We start from the raw sequence: 13656 nt of genomic DNA on the forward strand, positions 1-13656 counted from the left end.
GATGCAAAAAACAAATCTTTACCATATTAATCAGTGAATTTCAACAATTTTGCTCGTCGATTAGGCCTACCTCAGGCAAAGATTGCGTTCTTTTTAGCTGGTCCATATCATAAATGACTCTATCATGGCTATAGCCTACTGCCCATTATAGCTATGTGACAGAGCAGTTTGATAATAGTTAATTTTGTTACCTCTAGTTCCCCGATCACAGTGGTAACTCTAAAGCTATTAGATTATTTAAATAAAGGCACTTAATTTAATACTCACGTGACCAGATGGCCGCTGACATTACAGCTTGTAGAAAAGTGACCTTTGGCACAGCAATTGGAAACGCGCACGCATCATGCCATGGTCACGCGTGTCCATATTTTGCAACTTTGTAGTATTTTGTAAGAGTTTCCGTCGATAACTTTTTGTAAAGACTCCCAAAATTTAATACGTGAAAACACGAAAATTTAGAATCTCCCAATGTGAGGACATTTGTCCAGTGGCGTAGCCAGCACTTTTTCAGGGGGGTACAAAGGGGAAAGGCAAATTTTAAGGGGGCACTTTTTGGTAACAAAATCAATTTATGGTGCAAATAAATATCGGGGCGGCCACCTTCCAACAGGGGAGGGACAAGATTTTACACAGGGGGCAGCTGTCCCCCCCCCCCTTTGGCCACGCCACTGCATTTGTCTGAAAAGTTCGTAATTGTTTGCATTTCGATCACTTGGTGGTCTTGGTATGGTTTACGTGGGTATTGAATTAAGTGCCTTTTATGAAATAGCATAATAGCTGCTAACTAACAGAAGAAACTATCTTTCTTTATTCACTACTTCGTCTGTGTATTTGTTATTATAATATTCATACCACTCTCCAGGTTTCTTGGTTGGAAACAGTGATCATTTTTCCCATTCAGCGGGCTGTAGTTGTGAAAATCGCTGTACGGGCATTGGATATGACTTGCACGAAAACGACATGATAGCAGACCCAGAGAAATGGAAGGGACGATACTCCTCCACAATATTCACTGATCGTGCAATAAGCATCATCAAGGAACAGAATGAGGTATGCAAGTTGACATCCATACACCCCGGTTATATGAAAGACATGACCTTAATCTCACATTGTTTGTAAAAACATTGTTTGTTGTGTGGAATATATCTCAATACGCGTACGCTGGCGAAGTGACGTAGATGATCGGATTAAGGAATGATACCTATATTAAAAAATTAAGGGATTTGTTTTTACATTTTGCATTATTTGAAATGTTAATGGTTGCATTAAATTTATCATGAAAATCTATTAATTAAGTATGTAATGAAATTGTTTCAACAATTTAATTACATACTTAATTAATATAATTAATTATGCACATACATAATGAGTAGGATAGTGAGTCAAGGTATCTTCACTTTTGTAGGTGGCAGCCTATAAAATAAAACAATGTATCATAATCATTTTAAAGCTTGCATCATTAGCTAGTGCATGACATTCTTGAAATTTGGAAATTATCTTCAGGTAAAAAAATATTTAGCCAAAATGGCCAAATTTTAAAAATTTCACAAAATCGCTAGCTAATTAATTGTGCGTAACTCCTATTAAGCTCCACATGGGACCAAATTGAAAAAACAAAAGAAATGTCAAGCACTTGACTAATCTGTAAACAGTAATTCTGAAAAGGAAATAATGTTATATGAGATCACTAGAATCAGGGCCGAATTTACCATAGGGCCAGATGGACCAGGGCCCCCAAATTGCCCTGTGTAGTGTGCATCTTCCATTTGAGCCGAAAACACTAAAACAATGTTCGCGCGCACTGGCCTGTTATGTAGCAAAATTCATCTTCAATTTGGGCAAAAATAATCTAAATTTGACATTTTCACGCGCTCCGCGAGGAAATGTCCTAGTAAAATCTAAAAGCTCGGCCACTTGAGGGCACATGCCTACCGAAAAATGCGTTGGGGGCCTCCACATTTTGGCCTGGCCCAGGGCCCACAAAAGGTAAATCCGGCCCTGACTAGAATGTTTCAAACATTGATATTCAAGAAAAAAACGATAATATACAAAAATGATGTTAAAATGCTGTTAATCCTGTTATAGTGTGTTTTCACATGAAACATGTTCATGATCTTTATTTAACCTAAAATTTAAATGTTCTGATCTAAACAAAAAAGACACCTTTATAACGTTAAAAAACAAACAAAAAAGGCACATTTATAACGTTTAAAAAAACAAAAAAGGGCACGTTTATAACGTTTTAATAACATTTTTGAGCAATAGTAAAAAATCTGATTGAAAGGATATCAAGGACAAAACTATGGATGAGGAAAGAGAAGGGAAGAAAAGAGTAAGGAAAATAAGGAAAATGAGAAGCTACGTGATCAGGAGAAAATGAGAAGGAAAGGAGGAAAGAGAAAAAGTCCGAAACGAAATACAGACCGCAAAAGAATTGAGGTAACAGTTATTTTCACCCCTGTACAAGCATGGTGATCCTGAAAGAACTCTATTGTCGGAAACTGATTTTTTGGATATTTTTACGCACAAACCAAACATAACTAAATAACCGATGTAGTTGAGGAATATATCAGCTATTACATACTTTTAGAGCATTAGAATTTTAACAATTGACCGCTTCGTTTTTGAATTAAAAGAATTTTACGAAACTACCTCATTTTCAGCCCGTTCCATGGAGTCAAATATTTGTCAATGACCATGATGACAATAGACGCCTCATGCGCTAATGATGCGCAGTGATTAGCACTCTGAATACAGATCATCGATTGGTATTTGAATCCGTGGAAAAGTTTGAAAATGTCCAAATTCAAAAAGTATGTGATAGCTGATCTATTGCTTTGTTCATGATATACAGGGGTAAACATAACTGTTTCGCACATGTATGCATGATGACAATGATCCTTTCTGAAATATTTGGAATAATCTCGTTTTCCTCCTTTTTCAGCCTTTATTTCTCTATGTCTCATATCAAGCAGTACACGCACCCCTACAACCACCGAAAGACCCAGCCTACACATATATGAATATATCTAATAGTAATCGCAGGAATTATGCGGGTATGGTGTCTTATATGGATTACTCGGTTGGTCGGATAGTTGACGCGTTGAAGCAAGCAAACAAATGGAACAACTCGGTGTTAGTTTTTTCAACTGGTAAGGTAATGTAAACACCCCTGCCTCCTCCCTCCCACACACCCCAACCCTCACCACTTCCACAATCACTTAGCCACGGAAATATCTGCAAACACAGCTGTATCAAGCTATACTGCTATACGATTTGCGATATCATTAAAGAATATGGCGTGCGAGGTGTGAGCAATGGGAGAGAGAACTTGACATTCTGAATTTTATGAATGTAGAGTGTAGAATAAATTATGTCATGTGCACACAATATACTATGGGTCTAGTGCCCCCTACTTGTGTCAGTTTTTTTTACTAAAACGTCTGAAATTCACAATTACAATACCAGAAGGCGGCTTTTTAAATTCCATGTGCCTAAAATTAAAAGTTCAGCTGACGCTACTTTCTATTAACCTTATCCATATGCAATTACCAGTCAATTCTGTTACGAGTCGTACTGACTTAAGGCCAAAATCACCTTTTATCCATTCACACGAATGCACAACACAAAATACACTGTTTGATTAAGCAAACAAAATTTAAGTCTTTAATTGAAAGTAAGATATGATTGGTGTAATATATGACAACAAATGCACACAAAATAATCAAGCAATCATACTAATATATTACCTACTCAGTACTTAACCACCAGTCTTCTTCGTGATGACTATCTTGTTCATTTACAATGAACTTAATCAATTCAAGAGTGCAATAAGGAATTATCTCAGTAATGTATGCTGTCCAATTTTTCTTCTTTTGTTGTTTATTCTCTGCCTTTTCTGCCAGAATCTTCTTATTAAGGACCCCATTGGAAATAAGCCTGAAACATTGGCTTTATGGGTTATCCCGGTTCCTACCCAGCAAACACAAAACGTTTTCGACATCATTCGCAAAGGGTTATAAAAGGTTGTCAGAAAACGTTTAAATGTCGGGTTATATAAAGGGTATATTGATATTATAAAACGTTTTCATAACCTTAAACAACATTTTTTGATAATCTACTGCTCAGCAAACAAAAATGTTTTACAGAAAACGTTTAAATGTCGGGTTATATAAAGGGTATAAAAACGTTTTTATAACATTCCAAAAACATTCTTGAAAAATTAATACACAACATTCTAAACAGAAAGTTATTTTGGGGTTGAAAAAATATTTTGCGAAAAATGTTTGCCCAAAATATTTTCAATAACGTTTTAAAAACGTTTTCATGACCTTTATATAACCCGACATTTAAATGTTATTAAACGGTTTTAAAAAAAAAACATTTTAAGAACATTTCTGTGTTTGCAAAAATAGTTTACAATAACATTTTTTGAAAACATTTAAAAATATTGTTGTAGTGTGTTTTCATAGAAAACGTTTTAAAACGTTATCATTACCTTTATATAACCCGACATTTTAATGTTATTAAAACGTTTTTACCTAAACCAAAAGCCAAAATATAACTTATTTAAAACGTTTTTAAAACGTTTTTGTGTTTGCTGGGTAGTGTATTTTATTTTCACTTTATATATATCTTGGTCTTTTTCTTTGTCTAGTGTCATAATAATGTATTTTTAACATGTTATAATATATGTATTTCCTATTTTTACAATGGAACCAAATAAAATCAATCAATCAAGCAATCAAGAGGTTTAGACGAGAGGGGTAGGGTAATGTTGCACAGTGTATTTTACCCATACGAAAAATCATTCCGTACAGACCGTACCGTGCATGCACAGATCACAGACAGTGACGCAATCAACCAATCAGCAATTGGAAAATCGTTAACCCAATGACGTCATCGCTGCATTTTCATTGATAAAATTCAGAATCTTTCAAAAACACGAGTTTTTAATTGCAAATATTTAAATTTTGTAGCTTGTGAGGCGGATCCGTTGCAAATTTGGCGGATCTTTTGTTTTTTGTGACATTAAAAATCCATCTTTCGCATGGCCGCTGTGTGTGTGTGTGTTGGAACGGGGATCAGCTATGCAAGCATGGATTCTGTTGAATACGACCTGCATGCATAAACACTAGTACTGCTGACTGAGTACACCAATCGTAGCAGGGTGTAAAATATACAACAAAGTCAATGTTTAATCTCAAATACGTTATGGGGTAAATATAAGCAATTGAATAATTTAACAATAATTTGAATCTGAAAAATAAATGAACATGAAAGTTCATGAGTGATTTTTTAACATATTTGACTGTTGGATAAATATGGGTGCTGCGGGTTTGGAGCTAAGGCAATATGGCGCATTACTTTGAAGTTGGTAATGGGTAAATTACACTGTGTGTTGCGAAGATGCCCAAACCATCCCTAGTTGTCTCCAAACTGTGTGTAGTGAGTTTATGTTTTAACAGATAACGGCGGATTTACGGGTGACCAATCTGGCAACAACTGGCCGCTTCGTGGTGAGAAGGCTACACTCTGGGAAGGCGGAGTTCGTGGCATTGGGTTCGTTAATAGTCCATTAATACCACCACATTCCAGGGGACGTGTTAGTCATGACCTGATACATGTCACGGACTGGTTTCCGACATTTGTCCAAGGACTCGCTGGAGGGTCCTTAAATGGAACGAAACCTCTTGATGGATTTAATGTGTGGGAAACTATAAGGTAAGCAAGCTTATAGCTTAGACAAACTTGCAAATAGTAGGCATGGTAGGCCTCATGTGCCTGGTGTGCTCTCAGGTTCCACAAAAATACTATGTACAAGTCTCTATTCGAGCCCTTACGAGACACATCGAGACAAGAGTAGTTTGCTGATGTTTACACCCTTGATAAATTCTGAACATACAGAGAGAGAATTTAAATTTCTTCTTAATCCTGAAAGATACTTGTTGAAATTTCATCTCATATAAAAGTCCTTAGCTGGTTGAGGTGTTCGAGTCATTCACTATTTATTAAGGCTGGTAGAATTCAGAATATTGATAGATAACGTCGCACTTGTGTCATTGGCAAAAAGGGCAATACCGAAGACGAATTTCATTTTGTTGTCATCTGCAATTTTTTTCACCAGTTTGCGTTCAAGATACCTGCCAGTATTAACTCGTCCAACTCGGCAAAAGTTTTATTCTATAATAAATACGGAAGACTCAAATACTTTGGCAGTCTTAGCTGCATTTATTCTAAGAAATAGTGTTGGTGAAACATAATGGTAATACATTTTGTTCATTATTACACTGTTTTCTCATGAAATTTAAAAGTAACTTGTGTTGTTTGTGTATTAGTGATGTATTATAATGCAAGATATTTTGTATTTACTATCGGCCAAAGGCCTGAATGTATTTCAGTCAACATTAATGGGTATATTTTCACGGGAAAATTTTCTGGACACGTGACCAATGCGTATCAATGTAAGTGTAACCTCGAGCCTGATCTCTGACCCCCGGCGGTGACCTCGCTATTCAAGTCTTAGTAATTTTGAATTGGAATAGTATTCTTGGCCGCAATTTCGATAGAAATTCGTGTATTGCAAATTTATTGAATATCATGTTATCTTAATTTCTTCACAATATTATCAAAACGTAATTTCAAAAATATCTACCTACGGAAAAAAATATTTATCTACGGAAACTCTTACCACAATATTTTTAACTTGCGACAAGTTACTTATTTTGCATCTAAGGAGGAATTCTCCCTATTCAAATACATTGGAAGACCACCCGCCGTGCTCGGGGTCACATTCCATAATGCTAATATGTCTGCGCCCATGGGTGTCACGTGTCCAGAAAATTTTCCCGTGAAAATTTACCTATTAATTCTGACTGGTATTTAATAAAATTGAATTTGAACTTTAACCAAACCTAACCTAACCCTAACCAAAAACCTAACCATAACTCCAATTCTATCACTTAACTTAACTTAACCCTAACCCTAACCCTAACCCTAACCCTTACGCTAACCTAACCCCAACCTAACCCTAACCCTAACCCAATTTTTCAGTCTGACACTGCGCTAGTTCGAAATTGAAAACCATTGCATTAGTCAGAATATGAAAAACACTGCACTAGTTCGAATTTTCCGAGTTTTCCAGATTAGGACCAATGTAATGTTTTTCAAATTAGGACTAGCGCAGTGCTTTCGGACCTAAGCATTTCTAATTAACTGTCAATCAGCTTGCTTCAGCTCCAGGCTACACACTATTCTTGCAGGTATTTACACAGCCGTGACGTTAGTTATTTAGGGTCAAAGGTCATTAAGGGGCCACTTCCGGTACAAAACGAAATACCTTTAAAATGCTTCTTCTCCCACAAATTACGTAGGACAGTAACACCACTTGCACACATGCATTGTTATTACCCAGTGTCTATGGGGTCCTCACAGATTTGGGGTCAAAGGTCATTAAGGGGTCACTTCCGGTATAAAACGAAAAACCTTCAAATTTTTTTATTTGCTAAGAAAAACATAGGAGAGTAACGGTATGTTCACACATGAATTGTGGTTACCCAATTCATTATGGTATTTTTGATTTGGGGTCAAATGTCATTAAGGGGTCACTTCCGGTCTGAGACGAAAAACCTTCAAAATGCCCCTTCTGCCACAAGTAACATAGCAAAGTGGTGCCACATGCACCCATGCATTGACATTAGCCAATGTCTATGGGCGTTTTCATATATTTTGGGGTCAAAGGTCATTAGGGGTCACAACACGGCTGTGTTCGTGGGTTAGACCACAGCTAAGTCTAGTTTTTTGTTGGTATGGTATTTCTTTCTCTCTATCTGCTACCCCTTCCTCTCGCCCTCTCTCTGGTCATGGTTTTCAGATACAGGGTGTCTCTGAAAGAACTGTATTGTCGGGAACTGATTTTTTGGGTAATTTCACGCAAATGTAGCTAAATAATTCGTCTCAAAGTTAAAAACCTAATTATGGAATGCGGTTTTGATTAATTTCTTTATTATTTTTTTACTTGAATTTTTTTGTATCTGTGGCAAGAATAGACCACATTTTCACCTCTCAAGGAGGTTGCACTGCGGTCAAGATGAAGAGTTTTATTGAGATTTACGCTCTAGGATATGTTGACATGTGACAATGTCAGCCAGACGTAAGATTTTTGTATGGTGGATCGGAAAAAAATAAAACAGCCGAAAAAAAAAAAATGAAATTTACTCAATCCAGCAGGAATAACGCGAAAAAAAGGGCGATATTACTAATGCGCGCGGGGGCTTTGAGAGGAATTATTAAATCAAGATGGCCTTAGAGCTTTGAATATAAGATCATCGATTGAATCCGTGGAAAGGCCTGAAAATGAAGGAGTTTCGTAATTTCGTATATTAAAAGAACGGTATGGTCAATTGTCAAAATTCAAAAAGTATGTGATAGCTGCTTTATTCTTCAACCAGACCAAGTATTTAGTTGTGTTTAGTTGTGGCGTTAAAATACCCAAACAATTGCGTTTTCGACGATACAGTTCTTTCAGGGACACCCTCTACCTGAGGGATACATAATGTTCAAATGCTTATATAAATGTAAAAATATCTGTGGGCACAAGACCATTATTTTTGAAAGGAGGGATTGGCACATTGATAAACAGAGGACAATTTAATGTATATTACTCAAAAACATGCGTGATGCAGAGGTGTATGGTGATGGGTTGGACGTGAGATTCGCTAATGTCTGCTCAAATGCAAAGGCATGTCGACTCGTACTTTATCCGTTTTTTGTTAACAAGTATTATATTAGGCCTATGTATAAACGCATCCAAACTTTTCATACGCAGTGACAAAAAGCCAAGTGCACGGACAGAGATTCTACACAATATTGACCCACTGATTACAACAAACAAAACACCAAAAAACTTCAGTCACAATGAAGAGTTGTTTACACCCATGACTAATGCTGCTATACGTGTTGGGGAATGGAAACTTATTACCCATGAACCCAGTAAGTTGTCTTCTTTCAAACATCTAAATTATATCCATAATCCCAGATATATTCCCAACCACCAGTACCGGGCTAAATCGCATGGCACTATCACTATTAGGGAAAAGTGTTTATAAAAGTAGAACCTAAAAACATGTGCCGCGACTGTGTTATATCAACCTTTTTACAACAAAATTAATTGATTTATAAAGTGTTTAAAAATGTTTTAAACGGGTTATATTTTGGGCAGTATGTAAACCAGAATGGTGTACACTGTTCCTGCACTCGAAAAAAAATCCAAAACCACAGGGATGGTAGAAAAAGTTAACAAAAATACAACCGACGTTTCGAGCAGATAAATGTCGGGTGAATGTTATGAAAACGTTTATATACCCTTTATATAACCTGACATTTGAACGTTTTCTGACAACCTTTTCTAACCTTTTGCGAATAATGTCAAAAACGATTTGTGTTTGCTGGGATGTATATAGAACATTTTATATGGTTCTACGAAGAACCAAAACAAATCTTGAAAGGCCAGAAAGAATCATTTTGGGGTTCTTTCAATTTTCATGAAGAATATACTTTTAAGAGTGATAACTATCTTCCGTTCAATATCCCTTACCCAAATGTGACTTTACTACATGTAACTTGATTGTGTTGTTTTTTCTTCTTCTTTCTGTCCACTTTACAGAGAAAGGAGACTGGAGCGTACCACCAGAGTTAAAATCCACTTTACGTAAACCAGCAGCCACTAACACCTACCAACTCATATGGTTGTTTAACATTAAAACGGATCCATTAGAAACTAATGACTTGTCGAAGGCACATCCTGAAAAAGTGCGAGAATTGTTACAAAGATTGCAACATTATAATCGAACTTCAGTTCCAATTCTTTACCCTCTTTGTGATACCAAAGCATCTCCAAGTCGATATTCTAATTTTTGGATTCCTTGGGGTGAAACTGATTGGAAGCAATTTACACAAATAAAAACCTAGATAAAACTGGCCGATTCTCACAGGCACTGAAAAAGTAGGCTTTTTAATAAAAATCATATCACGAATTCTAGAGCTTGACTTATTTATGTAGCAGATCATGTCATTTTCCGGCAGGTTATTTCAGAAAAGAATTAAAATAGACTCTCTTTTTACGATAAATGGGAGGTGACGGCTGTGATATCTTACATTTAGTGTGTTGCGCCCTTATCGTTACCGGAAGTAACCACGGCTCATCCAACCTTTGACCTGTAAATAAAACGCTCTCTGAACTGGTACATAAATGTCTGACATGTGTTAATTTTGGTGTCTATTCTTGTGGCAAATATACCACAAATTGGCGACGAGACGATGGCGAAAATTACCATGGATAAATTCAATCGAGATATAGAAGACTTTGAGTCGTATATCGAGCGATTGGAACACTTTTTACGGCGACTGACATTAAAGAAAACATTGTCAAAACAAGGCATGCATCGAGCCGCAGACGTACCAGTTATTTAAGTCACAAGTAGCGCCGGAAAAGGTATCAGATAAGTCGTATGAACAGCTCGTGGAGATATTAAAGGAGCACTTCTGTGGGAAGCCATTAAAGATAGCTGAGCGTTTCAAATTCTATCAGCGTTTTGTTTGTTTTTTTTTTTCTTCTTTTGCCTGGGTTACTCATTCAGTGGATGTTTTAAGGTATCCTCTGTTCTTCCATGAGGCCCAGGGGTCACATAAAAATATACATTAAAATATATCAAAATAATGAAACAAAATATTTAAATACAAAGGATACATAGCATACACAATCATCATGAATTTAAAATGGGGAAACTAACCCATATTTTACATATTAGCGCATCAAATTTAACTAAAAATTGTTTTTATCAAATATAAAATTCAGAATTCAGAATTTTTTCAAGAAAGAAATTTCAGATTTCCATTATACTTGCCAAAATACAGCATAAAAGACATGTTTTGGAAACTAAATAATTTACACAGTTTAAGGTTTATGACACAATAGAATTTACATAACAAGAAAATTCATCATTTAGTATTTGAATTAAATAAACATATTTCTCAAATTATAAAACAATCGAAGATTTTTAACACACTAAAAATTGATACAGTAAGAAATTTCATCAGCATTTCAATTTTATATACACATTTGAAAACTAACATTTTGATTGCAACATTGGCCAAATACAAGCCTAAGGCCATGTTCACACAATTTTTTAAAAAGGTTTGATACTTAATTACACAAATGGTCATATTACACTATTAAATATTGCTTAAACAGAAGCGTAAACAGAAGCCCAAATGAGAGTGTATCAGAATTTTCAGCTGTGCTACGACGGCTTAGTATCACATGTGAATTTGGTGATTTTCTAAAGGATGTACTCTGTAATTTTTTGGTTTTGGGTCAAGCGAATAAAGCAACTCAAAGGACGTTTCTCGCAATAAAGGATTTGGATTTTAAAGCCGCAGCTAGAGAGTCACAAGCCGTTGCAAATGCAAGCGGTAGTAAATTAAGTACTAATGAGTCTAGTTCTTACATTATCAGTCACACAGACCATATAGAAGTAAAAATAAAAAAATAAATAAATTTCGTTGTTTTATATAGCGCCTTTTCCGGATCTTAGAGGGATCAAAGCGCTGTAATTTCGCTGCCATGGTGGATCATCACAATCAGATCGCATCAACTAGGCTAGTTGCAGCCGAACTTGGCGCAAACCTATCCGCACTTAGATTGTAACATCCACCAATTATCTATGGAGCTCCCCAAATTCCATTGGGTGAAGGAAGTTTTTGATAGCCAAACAACTAATCACCGATTTTTTGAAAGCAGGAGGAAACCGGAGATCCCGGAGAAAACCTGCGAGAGCGAGCATGGAATCGGGATAAACCAAGTGCACATGAGTCCTTGGGCCGCGCGGGGCTTGAACCCGGGACCTCAGTGGTGCAAAGCGAGGGAATTACCGCTGCGCTAACTCGCCCTCCCTCAAGTCAAAGGCAAAATCAGAGGCCTAAGGATACAGGTGATGGTAAGAAATTGTGTTATCGTTGTCTAAAAGACCCACATGACTCCCAGAAATGCCATAAGTGCAACAAAAAAAGGCACATTGCAAAGGCATGTACGAGCAGTCAAGATAACACAACACGGTCACAAGCACCAAGTCAAGCCCACTATGTAACAAGTCATGTCAATAATACAGATGTGTCAAATAGTGTAAGTAATGTGTCATCACAAAATGTGTCAAATAATACCAGCCATGATGTCCGAGTCCGAGCCGAGCCGAGTCCATTTGTATCCGAGTCCGAGCCAAATCCGAGTCCTTTTGTGTCCGAGTACGGACTCGAGTCCAAGTCCGGGGGTGCCGAGTCCGAACCAAGTCCGAGTCCAACAAAAATAAGACCCGAGGCCGGACTCGGTCAGAGTCCATGCCCAGAGGTGGGGGGGGTCTTGTCATTCAACTTTAATGTGACAGGTATCTATAAAAATGGGTCATTTTATATAACAAAAATGAAATGGGGGTAATTGGGTATAAAATTTTGACAAAAGTAGGTCATTTGATATAAAATTTTGCAAAAAATGGGTCATTATTTCCAAAAAATGGAGCAAAATTTTATATTTTGTTTCTAATTTGAAAATTTACAATGCAACTTTGCTGAAAAAAAGAAAATTTCAAAGTTGTGTGTGTGGGGGTGTGTGTGTTTCACACTACGGCTCACAGTTATAAACTTGAGCCCAGGGACTAGAGAATTGTCACTAGGCTGCGGAAGCACAGATTTTAGCTGATAAAAATGTGAGTTTTTCAAGTTCTTTCCCCGATTTAAATATGAAGTTACGAATGGATTTCGTTCAAACTTTTCAAGGGGCTGTGGATTTACCCGCTGTTCACGTAATGTAAGGTAGAAAAAAGAGAACTGTCGCATTCTCCTGTGAGATTCGATGAACGTGCAAAATGTGACAACTTTGAACTTCAACGACCATTATTTCAATGTTCATTTTCTCGGTAAAATGACGATCTAGGTACACGATAACTCAATAAATATCTATATAGCATCCATAGGTAAGCAATTATGCTCATCGTAAAAAGCATGATCGACGCAAGAAACCGTTTTCTCATTTTTTATATATATGGTCAATTCCAGCGAAAGCAGGACAAAATTCTCTCTATGTTAACTTTCCACTTTAAAATGTCATTAATAAAGGAAATCACGTTATTGATGGAGCATATCATGTCACGTCCAATGTGCTCTCTTTGAGCATATAGGCCTTTACTAGCAAGTCATACCAGGGGACAAGTTATGATGGCTTAAATGTAGTTTCCGGCATTGATCCTATGCACTTTCACCCTCCTGATACCCTTGAGAGGACGCTTGGCTCATTTGCATGGCAGTCGGACTCTCCATTGTATTTGTTCATTTGTGTATGGAGAGCAATGGCGACCCTTCATTGTATTTGTTCATTTGTGTATGGAGAGCCATTCTTGGAGCCCATGGGACTCAGGCTAGGTCCTCAGGTAGAGTCAGACGCTGTATATACTAGAAACGCGTTTATTCAATGTTAGCATTAAATTTGTATTGCCCGGCGGCCCCGCGCAATGGAAAAACCTGAATTTGTTACATAAAAAGAAATGAAAATTTAAAAAGTCGGGTTCCACCTGAGTACATATTAAATGGGTGTATTAAATTGTACTT

General features: G+C 36.8%; 1 protein-coding gene across 1 annotated transcript; it reads left to right on the plus strand.

Annotated features, from left to right (window-relative positions):
- The first annotated feature begins 663 nt into the window (after positions 1–663).
- Positions 664–10579, plus strand: LOC140144951 (arylsulfatase B-like). The gene is made up of 5 exons (XM_072166748.1): positions 664–1050; positions 2945–3152; positions 5469–5724; positions 8828–8991; positions 9665–10579. Exons 1-5 carry the CDS (start codon positions 961–963, stop codon positions 9967–9969), a joined length of 1023 nt encoding a protein of 340 aa, XP_072022849.1. The 5' UTR covers positions 664–960; the 3' UTR covers positions 9970–10579.
- The last annotated feature ends 3077 nt before the right edge of the window (positions 10580–13656 follow it).

This window comes from Amphiura filiformis, unplaced genomic scaffold (assembly GCF_039555335.1).
Source record: "Amphiura filiformis unplaced genomic scaffold, Afil_fr2py scaffold_102, whole genome shotgun sequence".
NCBI lineage: Eukaryota > Metazoa > Echinodermata > Ophiuroidea > Amphilepidida > Amphiuridae > Amphiura > Amphiura filiformis.

Bases quoted from the DNA above. Each gene is read 5' to 3' on its own strand.
- LOC140144951 (XM_072166748.1), top strand. From the start codon at position 961: ATGATAGCAGACCCAGAGAAATGGAAGGGACGATACTCCTCCACAATA. The intron at 3,153-5,468 runs GTAAGGTAATGT...ATGTTTTAACAG, and splicing joins GGTGTTAGTTTTTTCAACTG to ATAACGGCGGATTTACGGGT. The intron at 5,725-8,827 runs GTAAGCAAGCTT...TTTCATACGCAG, and splicing joins AATGTGTGGGAAACTATAAG to TGACAAAAAGCCAAGTGCAC.